The 24,179-nt window shown below is 41.3% G+C and overlaps 1 protein-coding gene across 6 annotated transcripts in view; it reads left to right on the forward strand.

Moving 5' to 3' along the window:
* The window catches only part of LOC309694489 (nuclear receptor coactivator 2-like), a 56,566-nt gene that overhangs the window by 21,652 nt on the left and 10,735 nt on the right, over positions 1 to 24,179 (forward strand). For 5 of the 6 annotated variants that reach the window (XM_082514612.1, XM_082514615.1, XM_082514617.1 and 2 more), the window contains 11 exons: positions 4,965 to 5,075; positions 5,684 to 5,856; positions 10,253 to 10,356; positions 12,923 to 13,100; positions 13,398 to 13,580; positions 14,664 to 14,765; positions 15,169 to 15,309; positions 15,927 to 16,074; positions 19,000 to 20,218; positions 23,446 to 23,680; positions 23,826 to 24,047. In XM_082514612.1, the coding sequence (XP_082370738.1) occupies positions 4,984 to 5,075; positions 5,684 to 5,856; positions 10,253 to 10,356; positions 12,923 to 13,100; positions 13,398 to 13,580; positions 14,664 to 14,765; positions 15,169 to 15,309; positions 15,927 to 16,074; positions 19,000 to 20,218; positions 23,446 to 23,680; positions 23,826 to 24,047 (2,797 nt within the window). In that variant the 5' untranslated portion in view covers positions 4,965 to 4,983. The remainder of the gene's footprint in view (positions 1 to 4,964; positions 5,076 to 5,683; positions 5,857 to 10,252; positions 10,357 to 12,922; positions 13,101 to 13,397; positions 13,581 to 14,663; positions 14,766 to 15,168; positions 15,310 to 15,926; positions 16,075 to 18,999; positions 20,219 to 23,445; positions 23,681 to 23,825; positions 24,048 to 24,179) is intronic. The other variant, XM_082514616.1, reaches the window with a different exon arrangement.

Consider the following 24,179-nt stretch of genomic DNA (forward strand, 5'->3'; position numbering starts at 1 on the left):
CAGATTTTCCAGAGGTTTTTACTCAGTGTGCTATTTTTGTTTACTTCTAAATGGGAGTCGGGTGTGCTATCGCTCATCTTTTTTTCTTCCCACCTGATTTCCATGTGGTTGCAATCCAATACCTACATGCTCTATACCTCTGTTGCACAGTGGGAATTATGGGGAAATTCCTGGAAAGCTGAAGGCCGCAAAGGTAGTTTGTATTAACTAAATGATAATGCCCCTGATCCACTCATCTGATTGCAGACATAGAGATTTAAACCCAGTGTTTTGTTCAAACTAAACAGAGACTACAGATGTGTCCGTTTCCTCTTCTTTAAAAATAAGTAAGGGAAGTAAACAACAAAAACACATAAGTGAAAGCTTCACCCTGCACTCACCTCTGTAACCCCCATCCCCACAAACTGAAAACAAAGAAACTGAGGAGCCGTGGTTTCTACTGGAGACAGGGTCCACTTAAGCAGGCAGTGATCAATCCTCAGCTTTAATTTCTTAATGGCTGGTTTGACCCTCTGGCCCTGGCTCTTCTCTGCTTCTCAAATTGTTTTTAAATGGCTTCACTTTGCGAAGCTCTTGGCTCCTCTGATTGCATTAGTATCGGGCTGAGCGGGGTAAAGGCTTTTGTCGCAGGCTACATTAGTGTTAATTCATTGTGTGCACGTGTGTGTTTGTGTGTGTGTCTTTCTGTGTTTTTATGCCACATGTCTCATGGATGTTCTTGTGGATTTGGACATGTGTATGTACTTCAGACATTGATTGAAGTATTTTAGTGAAGCTGATTGTGAGGAGTAAAGTGACTTTGTGTGTGCGTGCGTGCGTGCGTGTGTGTGTGTGTGTGTGTACCTTTCTCTGATTGACTGAATCTTTAAGCGAGGCTTTCATCAACTTTTGAGGTTAGCGTGCTGGACTCTCGTGATGATAACGTTAACTTCACCGTCCGCTGAACATAATAAGACTCTTTGTTTTGAAACTAACATCACACTTGACGTCGCTAACCTTTGTTTAATTAACTTTTAGAGAGGTGTTTCCTTTTTTTCCTACTTAATCCAAGTAAATGGATGTCTTGCACAGCTCGAGGGTGGAAGGTTAGTTTTGGTACTTGATGTTTAAATTTAAATATCTCCAGCAATGATTGACAATCAAGTAATTAACTCACACGTTGTAATTTCCTGGTTTATTAGGATGCTGATTACACTATTAGGAAAGAAGTGGGTATTGTCAAATGACTTTCTGTTCATTTGCATATGCCACGTGAGAGTTGATCAACTTGGCATCAATTTGTGTTAGCAAAATATGTTTGCAAAGCTAACTTTAAATCAGCTGCTGAGTACTGACAGGAACTAGAAAGTATAAACGTTTTCCCATATGAGCTCCTCTACACTGGCTCCCTGTTAAATCTAGAGTCAAATTTAGAAACTTAAAATCCTTCTCCTCACATACAAGGTCTTGAATTTTTAGGCCCCATCTTATCCTAAAGACCTCATGTTACCGCACCTTCCCAGTAGAGCACTTTGTTCTACGACTGTTGGCTTACTTGTGGGATATTTAAAAGTAAAGTGGGAGGCAGTACCTTCAGCTTTTGGGCCATTCTTCTGTGGAACCAGCCTCACCCTCACTTCTTTTAAGATTAGACTTAAAACTATCCTTTTTTGTAGTTAGGGCTAGATCACGTCACCTGGAATCTTCCCTTAGGTTTTCTGCAATAGGCCTGGGCTCCTGGGGGCTTCCCATGATGCACTGTGTGTTTCTGCTTCGCTCACCTTTTTTCACTCTGAGTTTATAAACCACAGAGTATTTATTCATCAGGTATTATTAATCTCTGGTTCCATCTGGCCATGGCAGATGTCTGCCACTCCCAGAGCCTGGTTCTGCTGCAGGTTCTCCCTGTTAAAAGGGAGTTCTTCCTTCCCCCTCCCACTGTCGCCAAGTGCTGGCTAATAGGGGGTGATCTGATTGGTGGGTTTTTTGAGGTGACTATTGTAATTTGGCTTTATATAAATGAAAGTGAGTTGAAAATGAAGACCTATAACGCTGAAAAGGGAACAAAGATGCCATTGATACTATAGAGAGCTAATAAACTATCTTCCATCAAACGACAGATGCAACGAAAGCAAAAAAAAAAACAAAGTTGTTGACCCCCAATTCAATAATTTAATGATGTAAGTCAGCAGGAGCCAAAATGGGTAATAGATTTTCTTTGAACTGCTTCATGTTCAGAAAAGATATCAAAAAGCTGCTTTGACTCAGAAGGCAGCACAAAATTTCAAATTCCTGTTTTGTTTATTAGACTGTTTGCTTTCTCATGGTTGACCTGACCAAAAAAAGTAGTCTAAGTTATATTTTTAACTTACTGGCTACCAGACATGACGCGTGTTCTCAGTCTAATGCCTGTGTATGGGAAGGCATTAGAAAGGGTAATTACGGTGGCCAAGTGGACAGAGATGTTTGTCTCTCACCATGACCCTCATCACTGCTGAAATCTTCTGTATTTCACGTGGACCTGCTCTTTTAATTATATTCTAGTCATCAATCAGCAACCATCACCCACCATTAAGTGTCATCATGTAACCTACAGTAGGGACGTTAATGTCGTTCTATTTTTAATAACTTTGCAGTGTATATGTGTGTTTCTTCCTCCACATTTATACAAATCATAGGACGGCTAAGGATCCACAGCTCTGGTGGTGCTTGTAGCCTAATAACAGGACAGTCGAATGGTCACATTGCTAGCACACTGATATTTAGCAGGTACAATGCTATATGTAGTCTAGCATGTTGGTAGTAGTAGATGGAAGAGTAATTACAAAACAGAAGTTGAACGGTTCAAAGGAACTGCTGGTGTAGCTGGAGGGAAAGTCTGGCCGTAAACAAAGTCATTATAATCAGTCCTTTTGAGACAAATTCATTCAGTGGTTGTCAAGATGGCAGTGCCACTGTCAGACAGACATTTTATTTCTAAAGCCAGCCTGCTAGCTTTTCTAAAAATTGGCTGATGGCACGAAAAGTTGATAGCTAGCTGAATCACAATGATAACAGCTCATTAACAAGGGCTCTCTTTGCATTGTGGGAACTATCACCACATCCACAGCCAAAGACACCACTTGGCAAAAACTGACTGTCTGATTTTTTTTTTTTAATTACTTTTTTTTTTTTAAATCACATTATTGATAATTTTCTGCTCTCTTGGTGTAATAGGGATATATTTTCCTCCTTCCTCAAGCCTGCTAATTCAGAACAGCAGATGCTCCTCCTCCTATTTTCTTCCTCCTGTTACCCCATACATTTCCACTTGTATTATTCTGCAACACTTGCCAGCTTGAAGGCTGTGTGAGAAAATGTTTCTGCAGGCCCTTATTTATTTCTTCCTTTATAGGTTTCTTTCTTTTTGTCTCTCTTTACTCTCCATCTCCCTCCCTGCTGTTTTTCTTTCCTTTATCCCTCTATCCTGCCTTTATCTGCACAGTATCAGCCCCTCTGACGGCCTGTTATGTAATAGTCAGGTGATGGGCTGGCCCGTTGAAAGGCCTTAAAGCCCGACTGTCCTAACAGACACTGCCTCTGCTCCTGCTTGTAACTGTTGGAGTCTGTCTCATCTGCAAATGATTGTTAAAGATAACAGATGTTTGTCACATCTATTCTGTCAATTTGTAATCAGTATGTCCTTTTTATTACCTCAACTCCAAACCTGTGTTATATTAACAAAAAAGGACACGCCAGTCCTTTGAAAGGCCTGAACCTGAAGCAATTTTTAACCGTTTCTTGGAAAACAGAACTAAGCGCCAAACAGCTACCATAACACACATCTGCAATTTGAGTAATTTAAAGTAAAACTGAGGGAGAAATCAGAGAGTTGACCATGTTAGACCAACAAGGGTTTTGTAAGCAGTGTTTTGTAGGTCTAGCCACATGAGGTGACCATATGGTGTAACTTTCCCTGCCAAAAAGTGTTTAATTTAAATGCCTTTCCACCTGTCTATACTTTGCTTCTTTTCGGTCTTACCCAATTCTTTCAAGATGACAAAAATATTCTTTAAACAACTTGGCTGTCGTCATTATGACTGCTACTGAATGCCTTTGACTCAAACACCATAAATGTTCATGTAAGAACAGTGAATGCCTACATGAATTAGCTGTTTCTAACTGAAGTAATTATTGACACCTACTGTATTCCCACTGGGCCTCCCACATTGCCTGCGGGCACTTTACAATAGCACATTGTGTTCGGGAGTCACGAGCGCACTCCCTCATTATACAAAATGCAGTGTGTGTACATCTTCAGCGCATTAACTTTTGCCTATAAATAATGAAGTGAAGTTCATCAAGGAGTGAGACGAGCACTCTTCACCGTCAGTTTTTAAGGATTTAGTGTCCACGGTGTTCAGCTGCACTTGTGCTGCTTCAATCTGGCGCATCGAGGTTATGTCTTTGTTTATTGAGATTTACTGTAAACACTTTGGATACGTTTGAAATCATGAACACATAAATGTCCAAAGGACTCTATAGTTTTCAGGCTTGTACTCTTGCTGTGAGAATTTAAATATTATGACAGGCAGCTCCAGTAACTGATCTACCTTTGTATTGCTTAAACAAGTCCGTGGTTATTATACTGTTGTACCTTTATATTTGATAGTTGCTGTTTATGCCAAAACATGTAACTTATGTTTTATTTTATGGTGATTTTAAATGAAGTTAAGCCTTCAAGCCACAGTTCTCCAGGCAGGCAGCTCCATCTGCACCACTACATGCACTCATAACGTGTCTCACATTCCTCGTGTCATATGGAGAGCATACTCGGTCTAAATTCTCATCCCAGTCTTCTTCAATTCCTCAATAACCCCAGCATCCACCTGTACACTCCAGAGGGCTATATGTACGCATTATTTACCAATTTTATATGTAACAATAAGCACGCTAAACACCAAACTCTAACTACAATCTGCACGGGTTTGCTTTTCTGCCTCCAGGTGCTGATATCTGCTGAAGATGAGTAGTGGGAGGGGGGACACCCCAGAGCCCCCCAGAGGGGGAGACTCTCTGAAGAGGAAGGACTGTCAGTCAGACCTCCTGGGGCCCAGGTAAAACCTTTATCCACCACACAGCCTCATGATACACTGTAATACATAAATGACAATAACAATTAATCAGAACTAAAGCCTTATTACTTCCTTATAGAACACTTGATTATTAATTATATAGCTCCTCATTTTGGTTGGTTAGATTTTTGACACATTATTAAATAAATAAGTAAGTAGTTATAAATGGCATGATAGTTTATGGCTCATTAAGAAGAAAAGGGAGTGATTAATGTGGGTCACTATAGAAAAATGCTGCTGCAGCATCTTTGTATACCACAAGTTGACTGAATGAACTGTTGTTTGATGGTACGCTGCAGACTATAATGAGGACACACTGATGTTGCGTCGGAGGTTAAGAACTTAATTTTACTAAGTGTCTCTTTGTCTCCGAAAAGAGAAGTAGTCAGTATGGAGAGCACGCGAGTAACTCTCGGATATGTAGAAACATTTTTGGAAACTCAGTGTAAGATTACTGCACGGTGCAGCAAAGTCCTCGGCTGTTATATCACAGCTATATTATCATACAGCGCAGCACCGTTGCAGTTATTGTGGTTTTGACTTCATTAATTTCTTTCAATGATGTCGTCATTTCCCTCCTTATCCTCCAGCCCTAAGAGGAGCACTGAGAGGAGAAACCGGGAGCAGGAGAACAAGTACATCGAGGAACTGGCAGAGCTGATCTTTGCCAACATCAACGACATGGACGACCTTAACGTCAAGCCGGACAAATGTGCCATCCTCAAGGAGACGGTGAAGCAGATCAGGCAGATCAAGGAGCAGGGTGAGGATATGCTCTTGTGTAATAATAATAACTAAATGTTAATAAATGTGCTTTGGCACTTGTGCTTGGAAAACCAAAGACACCCAGATGTTTTTGATTTGCCAGCGTTCAGGGTGTTTGTCCGTAAAACTTCTCAAATGTACATTTACAAATAAGAGGAAAAGGCAGGGGATCCCCCAACGTAATTACAAACAACAGTCAAATAGTCAAAACTAACTGCTGGTGGAGCTGGGGGAAAGTCTGGCCATTACCAAAGCCATTAGAATCTATCCTCCTGTGACAGTTCCATTCAGTGGTTGTCAAGATGGCAGTGCCACTGTCAGATAGACAGTTTATCCCTAAAGCCAGCCTGCTAGCATTTATAATTAATGACTGAAGGCAAGAAAAGCCGATAGCTAGCTGAGTCATGATGAACAGCTCATTAACAAGGGCAAGCAAAGCCACACACTCGTTTTTTGACTTGTCAGCATTTCCGTTTTTATCTTTTTGGTCGTTAACCAGTTTTACAATTACAGAAATTTACAAAAAGTCACAATATCTCCAAAGTAAGTACAACACTACAATCGATGGAGAATTTCTAGCAAAAGATGTTCCTGTTGTGAAGAAAAGTACCAAATCACAGTTAACCTCAAAGTTAACTCGCACACGTGCTGAATAGTTTCATCTGCCTTAATTACGACTCCAGTTTATACACATTAAAAAAAACGAACTCCTAACATCCCCAAAAAAACTCCCTGACTTGGTAGGAGTTACTTTAGAGACTACTGATAGAAGCCCTGAAGAAGAATATGATGAGGACAGTTATGAAAAAGACCATGTTAGCAGAAATTGTATTATACAAGTGTAATAATAAATGTTTTAAGAATAACAACTACTCCTTTTGGTGAAAACCAGTGCCTGGAAGTGCCTAAGAGAGAATCTGTTCAGCAATCTATTTTAATGAGTCCAGATAAGTTGAGAAAATTTCAAGTTCAAGGAAGATCAAACTCTCAGATGACAGTTTCATAATCAAAGAGAGTCTATTCATGTTTTCACAGTCACAAACATGGAACAATTGCCTGAGGAAAGCGTTGACATTGGAAGTGAAGAAGCATAAATAATATTAAGTCTGTAACAACTTAAGTGCTGCAAGCACATAAACTGAACATGTAATTATTGAAATGGCTTTCTGCTCTTCTTACGTGTTTAACTGTACAAAAGGAAACCACACTAATGACAACTGTCAGCACAAAACTGGCCTTTAGCATAACTTTAACACCTAAGTCTTGAAAAACAAAAACTCTGGCTCCGTCCTGCATGTAAGTCCCCATCTTCTAGGACCTGCAGTAGACTCGACAGACCGATGCGGAGAGAGGAAATGTGAGTGTAAACACAGACTCAATAATGACAATGTGTGTGTGTGATGATGGTGAGACAGACAGACAGAGGCAGGGCTGTTATGTAACACTGACCAACATGATGTGAGTCTTCAGAGGAAAGCGGGCAGACCTGCCTTCATCACAGTCTCACGATTTCCTCAGCTCCTGCACGTCTTCCCTTTAGCCCTCTTCCTTTATCTCCCAACTTTTCTCACCACATCTCAGTCTTCACCCGTTGCTTTTTTAAAACACGAGTCCCCCTTTTTACAGTGTCATTTCACTTTAACGCCACATTTTTCATCATCACTTCTTCCCTCATTTCTTCATCCTACCAGGTTCTTTCTTTTCCTTTGCTTTCCTTTCCTTTCCTTTCCTTTTTAATTCTTTTATGTCCTTATCTCCTTTTTTACCCTTCCTCAGTCTACTTTAATTCCTTTCAGTCATTTTCTTCATGTTTTTCTTCTCTTCTTTTCTCCCTTTTGTTTATTCACTCTTTCAACCTTGATGTAATTTTATCCTTCCTTATCCTCGTCTTTCTCCTCTTTTCTTTCCCTCCCGAGCTTGCTTTACCCACTCTTTTTCCTCATCCTTTTATCTTCTTTTTCATGTGTTTGTCCTTTCATTTCTGTTCTTTTTTATCCTTTTTTCTTCCTTGTATTTTCTTCTTTCTTCTTTGTTTGTCTTGTTTTATACACTCTTTTATTCTTCTGTTATTTTCTATATTTTCCTTTCCTCTTTCTGTTAACCTGTTGTATCTTTCATGTCTCCTACACAGCCTCTGTCTTATCTCTGTACTTCCATTTGTCTCTCTTGCCCATATCTTTATCTCTTATCTTTGCTGGCTTCATCACTCATTTTCTCATGGCCCCTCTTCTCTTTTAGTTCCTGTGGTCAGCCACTTGGTGTCCATGTGTCATGGCGCAGTTTGCATTTGAAAACAACAGCTGAATAAGCACACACACGCACACACACACATACAAACAGATAATACACACAGCTGCCTGGTCAACTTCAGAGAGCCACTATTGTCTGCATCTTTTTGACCTGCTGAGGTCGATTTCACACAAAAGTTATGAATTCAGACAAAAAAACATGTCACATGTCACCTGATGGAAAGCTCACAGAAACAAACAGGTGAGAAAATAGCATTGTACGTACCCATTCATGATAGTCAGGCGACAAGGTGTGTGTTTATGCTCTTTGGCTCACAGCTCATATTTACACTTACTGCAGGGTAAAATTCTAGATGATGAGTATTTGTGTAGTGAGCGTGCACTACCATATGAGTGTGCCGTGTCCTTGGTTCTCACTCAAATGCAAAAACACCAGTGATAAAAAAAAACAACGCTCTGCTTAAGGCTCCACAAACCAGCGGGTGACATCCATCTCTATGTTTAGTAATGACTTACTGTAAGCAATCAGTTGTGTTGGCACTTAATTTCCTGTCTGTTACTCAATTAACCAGTTAATTATTTCAAATCTCAGCTTCCTAAGCTAAATAAGCCAGTGCAGAGGATGGGTTTGTTTTAAAGAGTGTTAACTAGCAATGAAAAGGGTGTAATCATCATCCGTTGTCCAACAAGATATTTGGAAATTCTGCATTTAATACATGGCTCTCCATAAAGAAAACTGTTCTTTTCTATTCTGACACATTTTTGCAGCCTGCTTTGTTTAATGTAAAACGTATATAACCATATATTAGACATTTTATATTCATTTAGAAAAATGGAATCTCACCCACTTGATGGGAGATGGATTTTTTCCCCACCCTGCTTTGTTTAGCTGAAGTTGTCTCATTATTCAAACTGCTTAAGGTGTTGGCTTGAATAAAGCTGTTTAGATCTAATGAGCTGTGCGTTCGTCAATACTGCATACTGCATTATGTATAGTACACAGCTGTTAATATGCAAGTTTGACTGCTAGTATTGAGTGTTTTTGCTGTGATGTTTAGCTTGAAAGTTATTTTGATTATGTAAGCTTAATTTATAGGCAGTGGTATGCAGAATAACTCTTTTGCTTCTTCGTGTAAATTGGGGCTTTGGGGTCCAAACCTGAGTGCATAAATTGATCGTGTCAACTGGAGTGTAACATATTTATTGATTTAAAAAAAAATGCTGAGTATTATTGTAATACCCTCCAACGTGCACTGCAGAGCCACCCCAGGCTCTCTGTGACAGGGTTTAAGGCTGATGACTCTGTACAGCTCCGGTCCCACAACAGGAATGTCAGCTATGTGGTCTAATGGGGCCATGGGAGGCTTAACAGTCCAGTGGTACAACCAGGGAGGAGAGTGGAGACTGGCCTCTAGTATGGCTACGAAAGTGTAAAATGTAGAAGGCATTAGAGTAGTGATACCTGCTGCCCGCGACATCCCCACCACTGAAACCTACACAGGATCGTGCTGCTGGAAGATTGGTTTAGAGTTTATATAAGCACAAGGTTAGAGTAAGGACTAGCCAAAGAATGTAATGTGTGAAAGGTCTTGGTGTACATAAAAAAACAGTCTCTGAGTGGGTGTGTGTTTGCCTGAAGGCTTCATCATCACAAAAACAATACTGTCAGTGTTTTCTGTGAAAATAAAATACCCACTAAGAGGGAGAGCTACAGTGAAAGCTTCGGTCTGACAAGATAGTTTTCCAAGAAAATGAGCATATTTCTCTGATACACATACAGTGAGCTGGTTCATTGGAAACAAGCTTTCCTTTTGATGCTGCTGACATGCTCCATCATCAATGAGTCATGCCTTCATTAAATAACTTCAAATGTTTCGTGCAGTTTTTTTCTTGATCTGTTCCCTGTTGGATGGTAAAGGAATGTAGGCTATTTTTATTATTGTTATTACCTTATCAATACTTTTAATATTGATTAGGTGTGTCACAGTAAGTGTATACTGAAGATAACTATGATTTTCTACGGATTTTTTGCCCACAGTAACATCGAGGAGTGCAAATCTCAAGTCGTTACAGCCTTGCGTTGAAACCATTGAACAAGAAGATCTTTCTTGACTCGGAGATGAAATTTTGTCATGTCTGTTACAGAAAAGGCTCCGGTGGCCGATGCAGAGGAGGTGCAGCAAGCAGACGTCTCGTCCACAGGCCAAGGTGTTATTGATAAAGACACTCTTGGGCCCATGATGCTGGAGGTGGGTTCAACCAACAGTTTGTGGCTACAATACATGTGTTGGGGGAAAAAATGACAGTCATATCAGTAATAATCAAAACAAGCTACAGTGGGGCAAAAAAGTATTTAGTCAGCCACCGATTGTGCAAGTTCCCCCACCTAAAATGATGACAGAGGTCAGTAATTTGCACCAGAGGTACACTTCAACTGTGAGAGACAGAATGTGAAAAAAAATCCATGAATCCACATGGTAGGATTTGTAAAGAATTTATTCGTAAATCAGGGTGGAAAATAAGTATTTGGTCAATAACAAAAATACAACTCAATACTTTGTAACATAACCTTTGTTGGCAATAATAGAGGTCAAACGTTTACTATAGGTCTTTACCAGGTTTGCACACACAGTAGCTGGTATTTTGGCCCATTCCTCCATGCAGATCTTCTCGAGAGCAGTGATGTTTTGGGGCTGTCGCCGAGCAACATGGACTTTCAACTCCCGCCACAGATTTTCTATGGGGTTGAGGTCTGGAGACTGGCTAGGCCACTCCAGGACTTTCAAATGCTTCTTACGGAGCCACTCCTTTGTTGCCCGGGCGGTGTGTTTTGGATCATTGTCATGTTGGAAGACCCAGCCTCGTTTCATCTTCAAAGTTCTCACTGATGGAAGGAGGTTTTGGCTCAAAATCTCACGATACATGGCCCCATTCATTATGTCCTTAACACGGATCAGTCGTCCTGTCCCCTTGGCAGAAAAACAGCCCCATAGCATGATGTTTCCACCCCCATGCTTCACAGTAGGTATGGTGTTCTTGGGATGCAACTCAGTATTCTTCTTCCTCCAAACACGACGAGTTGAGTTTATACCAAAAAGTTCTACTTTGGTTTCATCTGACCACATGACATTCTCCCAATCCTCTGCTGTATCATCCATGTGCTCTCTGGCAAACTTCAGACGGGCCTGGACATGCACTGGCTTCAGCAGCGGAACACGTCTGGCACTGCGGGATTTGATTCCCTGCCGTTGTAGTGTGTTACTGATGGTGACCTTTGTTACTTTGGTCCCAGCTCTCTGCAGGTCATTCACCAGGTCCCCCCGTGTGGTTCTGGGATCTTTGCTCACCGTTCTCATGATCATTTTGACCCCACGGGATGAGATCTTGCGTGGAGCCCCAGATCGTGGGAGATTATCAGTGGTCTTGTATGTCTTCCATTTTCTGATGATTGCTCCTGAAGTTGATTTTTTCACACCAAGCTGCTTGCCTATTGTAGATTCACTCTTCCCAGTCTGGTGCAGGTCTACAATACTTTTCCTGGTGTCCTTCAAAAGCTCTTTGGTCTTGGCCATGGCGGAGTTTGGAGTCTGACTGTTTGAGGCTGTGGACAGGTGTCTTTTATACAGATGATGAGTTCAAACAGGTGCCATTCATACAGGTAACGAGTGGGGGACAGAAAAGCTTCTTACAGAAGACGTTACAGGTCTGTGAGAGCCAGAGATTTTCCATGTTTGAGGTGACCAAATACTTATTTTCCACCCTAATTTACGAATAAATTCTTTACAAATCCTACCATTCATGGATTTTTTTTTCACATTCTGTCTCTCACAGTTGAAGTGTACCTCTGGTGCAAATTACTGACCTCTGTCATCATTTTAAGTGGGGGAACTTGCACAATCGGTGGCTGACTAAATACTTTTTTGCCCCACTGTATTTGTAGGCACGATGGTAAAACCAAAAAGGATTACTGCTTTTGCTGCTGCTGCCAAAACTGAGGACAAGCGAATAGTTTCAATTCACTAATCTAGTGCTTCATAAATTTATGTACTGTGACAATGATTATGAGAGCTTCTCACTGGTTTCTGATGCTATCGTCACAGCAGTTGAAATAGGGCAAAAATGCAAATGCTAAAAAAGGAGATCTGACCTCATTATGGCTGCAAATATTTCATGTATGTTGACAATTTAGAGCATCTTCCTGCAGCGACACAGAGTGATAAGAGTTTCTGTGACAAACTCTAATGCAGTCATCCAACCTACTTGAGTGTGAGTGTGTGTATGCACGGGTATGTGGCAACGTATAACATGGGACCCGGTGAGGTATAAATACCTTTGTGAAAAGCCAGATTAGAAAAGGAGGGGCGGAGCCTGACCACACATACACACAGGCTATATATAGCGTTCACCAGCAGCAACGCGCACCGAGGTGTCGGCCTGGAGTCTGTAAGATAAACAGAATTCAAGCAACATCTTTTTTCCATTATATTCTATTCTGCACCGGTGTCAGGATACCTTTGTGTAAACATGGGTGTGCTAAAGGAAAAAAATCACAGTCTGTGCATTAAGGTGGAAAATGAAAGAAAAAATACACAGAAAATCACACGGCGGTCACTGGGATGTGCTGCGGTGCCTCGAATCATGCTCGGTATTTGAGAATATTAGCATTTATTTGTAGTAGATATCCATCTAAACTTTAACTGAGTAACGTGAGTCTCTCCCAATTTGTCTTCTTCCCATTTTCCCTTTCTTCCCCTTCATGTTTTCTGTTGGCTCTCTATTCTCTCTCTTTCATCCTGTCTTCACATCCACCTTCAGGCCCTGGACGGCTTCTTCTTTGTTGTCAACATGGAAGGCAACATAGTGTTTGTGTCGGAGAATGTCAGCCAGTATTTGCGCTACCAGCAGGAGGAGCTGATGAACACCAGCGTCTACAGCGTGCTGCATGTTGGAGATCACACCGAGTTCATCAAGAACCTCCTGCCCAAGAGCCTGGGTGAGAAAGTTATTGACTTTGGCAGCACTGAGAGAATCTTCACTTTCTTTTTATCTTACAACTCGGCCATGTTGATAGAAAGCAGAAAAAGTGATTGGTTTAGATCATTTTTCATGTTTTGTAATGGGTTGTGGCTAGTAGCTTACTGTTGGGAGCATTTACTGTTTTGTGAAATGAGCTTTTCTTGTAGCTTTTTTATCTTATATCGAATTTGTTTGATGCTGCAGTGTTTATGTTGGAAATTTAACATGCTCACGATGTCTCCTCTTTGTTTTGGCATCTCTCCCTGTCTCTCAGTCAATCATCGCGATTCGTCCAACAGGAACAGCCACACCTTTAACTGTCGCATGTTGATCAACCCTCATGCTGACGGTGAAGCCCGGCTGACCTCGGATCAGCAGGAGGCGGCGCAGCAGAAGTATGAGACCATGCAGTGTTTTGCTGTCTCTGAACCCAAGTCAATCAGAGAAGAGGGGGAAGGTATTGTCTCTCCTTATGCCAGTATACTTGTGTTTTTTGTCACTCTTTTCTGTCCTTTTATTTTTCTTCTTTTATTTTCTCAGATTCACCCGCTCATTTTCCATCTTCACTCTGTCATGCCTTTATTCCTCGCTTCCTATTTGCAGTCCCCGTCTTTATGTCTTCTTCTGTCTCTGCTGATTTGGTCCCGTTTTTTGTTATTTCTCACCATGTAGTAGAGTGACTTTGGCCCTTTCACTTGTGTGCACTTCTTTTACACTGTCATTCCTTTTTTTTTTTCTCCACCACCCAGTCTGTGTCTTGACTTTCTGTCACTTTCCTATCACTCTTACCATCCTGGGTCTCCCAGTCTCTTGTGTCCTGTCCTCCTTCCATCATCACTTCTCTCTATTTTCCCTCCCATCCACTGGAAGAGACTAATTAGTGTGTGGCACTTTGTCATCTTCCCATCTAATCTAATCACACACACATGCACATTAGGGAAAAGAATCTGTCTGCCAATCTAATTTTAGATGTCTGACAACCAGATATTGTGCCAGTGTCTCCCACGTCAAGAGGAGGATATCTGGTGGACGGAGTGAAGGCTGCAGGTTGAGATTTAGGTTGATGTGTAGATTGACTCTGACTGAGACTAGTGCTGACATCAATGTCGGGGGTGAGGTCACAGTTGTCCTGTTTGATTTCAGTGCTGAGGTGAAGCTGTGGGTGTGTTTGATGTTAAGGTTGTGGAACAGACAGGGTTAACAAAACTGCTGAGAGTAAAGCTGAAGCTGCTTTAGTATTCGATCTAGGCTGGTAGAATGATGTGGGTAGGAGGTATGATGCCCCAGCCGAGGGGATGAAGATACACCTGGGAGTCACACTATTACATACACCTGTACAGTTTAACACATTCCAGTTTTTAGATGTTTATAACATTCAGTTTTTCACACATTCACCGACGCTGTATTGACTACATTATATTTTGCGGTGCTTCACTATCGAAGGTTACTAAAGCTATAAGAGCCTTTCATTCGCAGTCCCTGTTGCATTAGAAGCAGGACTTATTCTATAATGTAACCTGTTTATTTTTCAATTTTGCAGATTTCCAGTCATGTCTCATCTGTGTGGCAAGAAGAGCCCCTGTCAAAGAGAGACCTGTGATGCCCACGTATGAGAGCTTCACCACACGCCAGGATCTTCAAGGTACATCCGCAGGGCTAGGTCCTGGGTTAATATGCTGTATGATCTGTGGTAGCTTGCCAGCATAAAATACAATAAGAATATGTTGTTAGTATCTGAAACAGCTTCAAGTCAGCCTGGAAATGATGCTACTGTCCTACTCAAAGACATGGCTTTCACCATTGCTGTGCTGGTGTGGAATCTGACCACCACCAAAAATTTTGATAGCTTCTAAAAGCAAATTTTAGGTAGCAAATGATGAAATAATTTCTATTGGAAGAAAATAAGAGCAGACAGAATATTTTGGCTGCATCTGTGAAATCCACAGATGTTGCGGTTCCATCTTTGGGTCTATATGTATTTTGATGCATATTCTAAAACATGACTAGTAATCTGCAAATATCAATGTCATATTTTACCGATTCAGGTAAGATCACGTCACTGGATACTAGTCAGCTGCGGGCATCCATGAAGCCAGGCTGGGAGGACCTGGTTCGACGGTGCATTCAGAGGTTCCACCTGCAGAATGAAGGGGAAATGTCCTTCGCCAAAAAGCACCATCAAGAGGGTAAAACAGTTTTCTTCACATTCATCCATCTGCTTCCTTCCACTTATACAGCTCCAGGTTGTAAGTGGGGATAAGCAACGGAAAATGGTCTTCATAGTTCATAAATTAGTCATTTTAAGCAAGGACATGTTCATTTTACTTAATAGAAAGTTTGAGTTGTCTGTGTTTAAATCTTAGGAAATAACATTTTCTGCCAAAGGTACATTTTATTATCATAAATATCCAACAATGATAACTATTGGTCTATTTGTACTTATCCAATTTTGGGTTGCAGTGGTGCTTTAAACTGCCAGCAGGATTAGTCACAGGACTAAACATACAGATAGACAACCATTAACACTCACACCTACAATTTGGAATCGCCAAATAGCCTGACCCATGCACGTCTTCAGACACACAAATAACAACACAAAAAGGCCCCAGTCTGGATTTGAACCCAGGACTTTTTTTGGTAATTCTACTAACCACTGCACCGCCACTCCACAACAGCTACGCTTTTCTGTATTTTTTTTGTTACCTCTGCTACCAGAAATTATTTCCCTCTACCAGTTATACTCAGTATTTATCATTCATATAATGATGAAACCTGATTTTTTTTTTTGTTGGTTCCCTTCCAGTGTTGAGAAACAGCCATGCGCTCAGCCCTCTTTACCGATTCTCCCTGGCTGACGGCACCATCGTCTCAGCGCACACTAAGAGCAAACTGGTCCGATCTTCAGCAACAAATGAACCACAGCTATACATGTCCCTCCATGTCCTGCAGAGGTACCACTCACTCTTTCTTTTCCTTTGTGTTCACTACACGAGACCCAGTGCCCTTTATGTTTCATTAAATTATTTTTGTTTGCTGAAAAGAAGATATGTTGCATTTTTCACACAAAAGATTTAGAGTTTCTTGCCATGAAATATTTCTTTTAGATTTAAGACAATCAATGTAAGGTTTAGCGCTAAGGTTTATCTTGTTCTAATTCCAACAAAAAAACATTGACAAGTTGTAGTAAATGTGTAACTACAACCAATTGTAAAAATATATGGTCAGAACAAGTGACAATTATGTCACACACATAAGACTAGTCATTTGAACAACATAAGTTGTTCAAATGACTACTTAAAAGCCTAATTTACAGCAGAAATATACTTGATTGGTACATCTGGTACATAAATTACTTTTGGTCTCTATAGCTAATTTCCTCTTTCATAACAAATATAGGAGCATGACCATTTAAAAAATAAATCACCTGTTTAAATTGTAGGTTTAAAATTTGTATCATTAACCATGTGGCTCCATCTCCGCAAATTAAATCTCTGAACCAGACCTCTTGTTTGACCTGCTCTGTTTGTGCCTGTGCATTGTGCACACCACTCAAATGCTGCAGAGACAAAGGACTCTGCCCTGAAAAGCTCATCTTCCCCAGCTTAAGTACTCCCAGGCCTGATTGCTGAGTGCTACTCACTGGCTCCGCAGAGAGATAGGCGTTACCTAAGACAGAGAAGAGAGCAACACAGTATACTCACACAGCAAACAACAATGGGCCTGCTGGGGCCTCAAAAGTGCCCTTCAAAGGATTTTAAAGCAGTTAGCTTGGCTCTCTGCTGGTTTAAAGATTAAAAAGTCCTGTCCAAGTATGTCATTTCTTCTTTTGGTGAGTGGAATTCTTGTATTTCATTAATGTGTTACTTAACATCTGTATCTGTGCTGCACAGATAACACCAGCAACCAGACTTGCTGATATTCCACCTTTTTGTCCAAAAAGGTCTGATGGTGGCACCCAAAATGCTAAAATCAAGAATGGGAGAGTCTTTCCAGATTAAGCTTCATATCTGTCCTCCAGTCATAGAAAACCTTTAGATTTGAGGAGTTAATCAGAATCAGAATCAGAATACTTTATTGATCCCTGGGGGAAATTATTTTTTGTTACAGTGCTCCATTTTAAACCAACATTAAGACAAGACAGACAATACGCTAACTAAGAATAGTACAATATATACATATATATACATACATACATACATAAGTCACTCATAAATAAATAGTTGGAAAAGAAACATGTGTAGCTGTAGCAGCAAACAGTGTGTTAAGTGGATGCATTGTACAGGGAGATGGCCACAGGCAGGAATGATTTCCTGTGTCGTTCAGTGGTGCTTTTCGGTAATCTCAGTCTCTCACTGAACGTGCTCCTGTGACTGACCAGCATGTCATGGAGTGGGTGGGAGGTGTTATCCAACAGTCATAAGTCATATGATTTCTTGTTTATGAATCTTCTGATCACCCTTGCAGCTGCCACTTAACTCCATCCAAGTGCCAAGTTTCTCTCTTCCTTATTCAAACCAAATTCTTTCCCCAAATTGCCTTCATCCATTCAGAAAAAGCGACATACTTATTTTAGTTAAAGAAAAAGATGTACTTTTGTGTTTTTTTACATTCCCTAACAATTTTGGCCATTTTCTTCCTCATTTGGTTCTGTAGTTTGCATTGTAAACAGAGAGTCTCTTATACAGAGTTGTCATCGTATGTTAAAGCCAAAAGTCACACAAGAACTACCAGCCAGTCCAGTCCACAGTGCCCTCATTCCTCCTTCCCTCCACAGGGAAGGATTGCGACTCTACCAACATCCAAGTGCTGATACGAATGCTCAAAGTCTGGGTTTGGACAGTGGTCAGAAAACAATGCCAGGACTGTTACCCAGAGTGTTTGTGGATCAATGGCGAGAACTTGCCCTTTTTACTTCCACAAGTTTCACATTGAAAATTATTGCACTAGAATTCAGCACAATGAGAGCTTTGTGTGTTTGGTGGAGCTGAAGCTGATTGATGTTTGAAAGTCTCCCTCTGTTACAGTTACTCCCTCTGTCCCTTGTTACTATGATGTTTTCTCACTTGTGTATACTCGCAGACCTGCTCTGGTTGTTTTACTTTATGGTGTACTCTACTTAATCCTTACATGTGACATCGTTATCACTTATTCCAGAATGTTTTGGACTTTGGACTAAAAGACTGATGCCTCAGTCTGTAGGCTCTGAAACTCAGAATCAAAGTTCGTTGCCTTTCTGTTTATACCATCACCACTGACAAATCTAACTGGATAAGATGTGATTGAATGGGCATCTTTGAAGATACAATAATATATTTTTTTTTCATCTGCAAAAGCTGTATTTGAGTGTGATTCAAGAAAAAGCATATCAACTCTACTACGTCTTCACCAGGCAAATGTTTAACATGAAAAAGGGCAAGGTGCAGGATACTAAGGCACCAACACACCGACTTCCTTTTCAGCCATTCGAGAAAACAGTTCTCCCCAAGATGACACTCCAAAAAGAAAAATACATGCAGCAGGAAGGAAGGGGTCTATATTTGAATGCAAACACATTGTGCAAAATTCAAAAGACACTGGTCACTAGAAAGTGTTGGTCAGTGGAATCTCCCAGGGATGATGGATTGCACACAATAACCGTAGGTGGTATACTAGAATTTTATTTGGACGTTTATATCATTATAATAGAGCCTGCTTCACGTTAAATCTTTATTTTCATCTCTTTTATGTATAACTGTGTGACATGTGGCTTGTAGGTTTTATCCCTTATGTTTTGTCAAGCTTTATCAGCTCAGCATACACACTGAGTCTGCATATCTACATACTGACAGCACATAACTGAATAGGTCTCATTCTTGACTGTCTTATTTTTCATCCAGGGAAAATGGCAGCATGACTGCAGACACATCTGCCAGTCAGGCTATGGCCAAACCAATGACCCCAACCAGTATGAGTGTGTCTTCTCCTTCCCCTGACGCCAGTGTCACCAGCAACACACACTACGCTGCCACAGCCTCTGGCAACCTTGGACGTGGTTATGGAGCTATGTCAGGGCGAGCGCCTACGCCTCAGGGAAATAGCCATGCACAAAAGCTGGGCAGCCCTTTAGCCTTGGGAAGCCCCAGTATCACCTCAGGGGCCCAAGGTGCCATGTTGTCTCCTCGTCATCGCCAGAGCCCCAGCATGCCAGCTAGCAGCAGCAGTTGTAGTAGTCCGCATCTCCCCCAGCACCCCCCTGGCTCTTTCTCTCCTGCAGCCAGCCTCCGATCGCCAGCCCCTGTGTGCAGCAGCACAGGAACCAACCAAGGGTTTAACTCTCTTAGCGCACTGCAGGCTCTCAGCCAGGGCCACAGGATTTCCCAGGGACTCAGTGAAGGACAGCACCCAGAGTCCCCTGACAGAAAACCAGTCGGCCTTCAGAGCCCTCTTCACAGCTCCAACCCCGGTAGCCAAAAAGCCAAGAACAATATAAGCTTAGAGGTTGACCTATTTGGAACTTTTCAGGAGCAAGACCTTTTGACATCCCAGAACCAGGAAGGTGATCAGGGGGAGGGAAGAGATGGTGACCGGGAGAGTCTGGGTGACCTTAGTGATGCGCCAAACCAACTTCTGAACACCAAAGGCCATACCAAGCTGCTCCAGCTGCTCACCACCAAGTTGGAGCCCTCTGATCCCTGCTCACCAACGGGTGCTTTCGGAGATGACCAGATCTGTAAGGACCAGCTTGGTGGTGTAGGTGGGGTGGGACATAACAACCACTCCACCTCTTTAAAGGAGAAACATAAAATTCTTCACAGGTTGCTGCAAAACAGCACCTCGCCCGTGGAGTTGGCCAAACTAACAGCTGAAGCAACCGGAAAAGATCCCATTGGTCCAGAGTCGGCCTCCGGGGACAGCATGACCGCTCTAGGTGAACTCTCCACAAAACAGGAGCCAGGGAGCCCCAAAAAGAAGGACAATGCATTGCTTCGCTATCTCCTGGACAGGGATGATAACAGCATCCTGGATAAAGCCATCAAGATAGAACCTGGTGAAGGACTGAAGCTCTCCAGCGTTAAGACTGAGAAACCAGAAACAGGCTTTAACATGGAGCCACAGGTCAGTAATTTATCAGGCAGATTTATTAACTACTGGTTTGGTAGCGTCAGCTTGTTTTTTGTTTGCCCTGTGTGCTCGGTTCAGTTCCGTTTAGTTTTTAAATGCTTTTTTTTTTAGGTTTCAGGTGGTGAAGCTCAATTATTTCCATGTATTTTCAGTTCCTTTGTTACATAAAATAGCCTTAAATATTACAGCTTTCACGTTTCAGTAGTAGTTGTCGTAGCTTCCTGCTACAATATGATGTCTTTACTACATGTAACATCAAAGTCATCAGCTGTTTCTCATTTACAACGAGCACATTGCTGATTAATTCTTGCTCCCTCCAAACTTAGTCAATTTAAAAATACTAAGAAAACAGCACTTTTAAGTCATAGTCATTGTTACAAATGCTACACAATCAGAGGCCTCAGTATTAGGAGTTTTTACTAACTACACAGGGTGCCCTGAATCCCTCAAAATAAGCACTGAGATGCATCATTGTCTAAGCAACACATAACGCTACATCTGTTTTAATAGATGATTCAATTTCTTGGGAAAACTGTATTGTTAACAAATCTTTGTAATTGCTTAAGGTTCACATGAACACCTAAAAGTAAGAAATGTGGTCGGTGATGCTCGTTTGTTCTGTGAGATCCGTGTTGAGTTCCTCTTTAGACAGCCAATGGCACACTGCCCCCCACGCTCCCAGAAACACAAGATGCCCTGGCAAAGAAAGCAGAGGAGTACTGTTTAAAGGCTTAGGCATATGTGTGAGTCAGTGTGTGTGAGCGAAGAACAAGGGAAACCAATACTGTATGGGAATGAGATTTCAAAAACACTGCACAGGTCTCCTGTGTGGTGTCTGTGTGTGTGTGTGTGTGTGTGTGCAGAGTTGCAGTTTCGCTGGGAAAGTTTACTTACTGTGTTTGAGGCATATCTTGCAGGAACAGCAGAGGAGTTGTGTTGCTATGGATCAGCACACATGTAGGTGTGTTTGCGTGCATTTGTATAAGTGTGCACGGCTGCATGTGTGGTGTGCCTGAATGTTTAAAAATATCCATATGTGTGCACATCACAGCATCCTAGAAGAATAAACCATGATGTCTGCCACCAGTTAATAGAAAACTTTATAGATTTGTTAGATTTGGAGGGTTGAATTTTTTTTTAAATAATGTTAAATCCCATGAACATTTTTTAAACATTTATTCCAGGAACCAAATGGGCATCATCAGAATAAATATTACATATGAAAACTTTATCTCAGTGGATGAACATCTGTCAGTGGACCTTGAAACAATGGTCAAAGTCTATCCATCTCTGGTGAGCATGTGTCACTAGACCTGAACTGAACCTGACAGTTTGTTTAAACATGCTTTAACAATTCTGTGGCTCATCACTTAGACTGTATTGAAAAGATGGACACAGTGATGTCACCCACAAATTTGGGGACTCCATTTTTAAGCCTCGAGATGAGCCTCATTGTCACTGTAATCTGTTTTTAAACTACATGTTATGAGCAGATGGTGGAACTAACTGAAAAAAATTAGGAATACTGTACACCTTAGCAATCACAAAATAGCCACGCCCTAAATCTTACACTACGTGTTGTGTATTTTGCCATACATTTGATGATAACTGACTAAGTTAACTTGCTCCACTGAGTATTTAGAAATAGCTGTTGACACCACAATGGCTGACCTCATTAAGGAAATGTTTGTTTTTGTTAACAGGACTTGTCCTCTTCTGGCTATTAGAATGACTCCAGGTTTAACTGGCACTGGAGAAGCACATCCTCCTTTTATAGACACACTTTATGACTTATCAGGGATATGTAAACTGACCAACCATAAATCCTCTGACATATGATATTGATATGGAGTTTGGTTATTATATTGACACCTGTTCAGGGGTGTGATGTGCCAGGAAGAAAGTGAGCAGTTGGTTTTTGAATTTATCAAGTGTAAAGATCTGAGAGACTACAGAGAAATCCTCCTCACAGTTCACCTCCTGTTTCCTTATGCCTATTGGATCCAGGTTAATTAGATGTATGCTAAAATAAACTATAACTTCAGTAGATTTTTCATATTAGATGTATAAGACTAGAGAATCTCCAAAACAGCTCATACGGTGGGGTGTTGCCGACGTGTGGTGATTAACAGCTACCAAAACTTGTCCAATGAAGTACAGCTAGTGAGTCAGGAGCTGGGTCTGTTGACCAATGGAAATTAAGGCTTGATCTCATGGCAGACCTACTGTAACACTGACTGCTTAAAGTTTAGGCTAATAGCAGACACCCGCAATTTTTAGCATCAACATGTAATCATTTGCCCACATTAATATTATGTATGTGGTTTCCTTCAAGTGGTTAAAAATTGCTAAACCCAAACACATCATTGGTTTCAGTGTCGTAACCCTCTATCCTGCTGTTATTGGTTAGTTAGTAAATCTGTATTCAGTTCAGATTGTTGCTTATTGACAAGGCAGGTGCATTTATGGTAAAAGTAAGCTACAGGAAGTGGCCAATGGAAAATGACTGAAGTTCAGTCTTTCGGAGAATAGAGGCACACCTATTAGCAGTACTATATTACATATGAGCACCATGCTAACAGCTAGCAAGACCACGAGTTATAAAGCAGGGTCCTATTACAATGTTATGAACAGCTGAACTTCTGAAATAATAAAAATAAATATATTTTTTCATTTACACATTTTTTTCTTTTTTACTAGTGTTTCCTTTGGTGTGTGGCCATTCTGTTTTCACCTTTCACTCTGTATCTGTGTGTGTGTTCTCTTGGTGTTAAACAGAGCTGTGATTGGGACTTACTGTACATCACACATGACCTCATTAGCACCAGCAGTTTATTTTTAGCTCCTCCTCTCTTCATCAACCAAATGGCCAGAGGCAACCGTATAGTGACATACGTTGTTTGAATTATGAACTAGTTTTAGTGGCATGCCAGGATTACCACAGCATATGGAAAAAAGACATGAAACCACATGATGTTACATCTACTTTCGAACCCTATTTCTGCACGTTGTCACATGAAAGCATGCATTTTTTTCATTATTCAGTTCCCTAAATGTCAACAGCCCTTCACTGAAAATAATGTTACAACGTATGTTTGGATGTAATGCAGCAATGTGGCACACTGGTGCTACTGTCATGTGATGTAAAATGTGTTTTATGTCATTTTATCCTATAAATAATCTATTTATTAATCCTGTTTTTTCCCTGTGGCTGGTCTCAGACCAATGAGCTCGAGGACCTGTTGGATAACCTGCAAAGTGGTGGCCAGGAGCAGCAGCCGCTGTTCCCCAGTCAACCACCGACCAGGGGTGCTGATCCCTCGTCATCCTCTTCCTCTTCTGTGCCACCTGCCTCCTCTGTCGACAAACAGACCACCATCTCTGACATTCTGCAGATGAAAGACAGCGGCAGCCCGCCCACCCAGCACAGACCCTTCCCTCCCATCGTCCCCGCAAGTACGTCTGCAACACAGTGTTTGTGTTTGACTGAATTACACCATTCCAACATCTTGAACTTGCTAAATATTGAGAAAATCTTCAGATTGTCTCTAAATATGTACAGTACTGTATGGGGAATAAAAAATACTGTTTTTCCTCCTAGCAGGCTTTAATGGTCCCAGGCCCAGCCATCCAGTTCAAGGTGGTCCTCCAATAAGGAGCATGTCTCTTGACAGCAGCATGGGCCCCTCCCCTCACACCAACAGGCCTTTCCCTCCTCAGCACAGGAACAGTAGCCCATACCACTTAATGCAACAGCAGCAGCAACAAGGCATGATGGGACCCCACGCGGGCATGGCTAACCAAGCTGCAATGACTAACACAGGTGAGGCAGAACAAGATATAACTTTGAGGTGTATTTCTGGCTATATAGCAAATATGTATGTCAAATACATATATACACATATATACAAATACATATATAATACTAAATAACCTTTGAATGAATCTTTTCCCC

Source organism: Aulonocara stuartgranti, assembly GCF_965226115.1.
Source record: "Aulonocara stuartgranti genome assembly, chromosome: 18".
In the NCBI taxonomy this organism is placed as follows: domain Eukaryota; kingdom Metazoa; phylum Chordata; class Actinopteri; order Cichliformes; family Cichlidae; genus Aulonocara; species Aulonocara stuartgranti.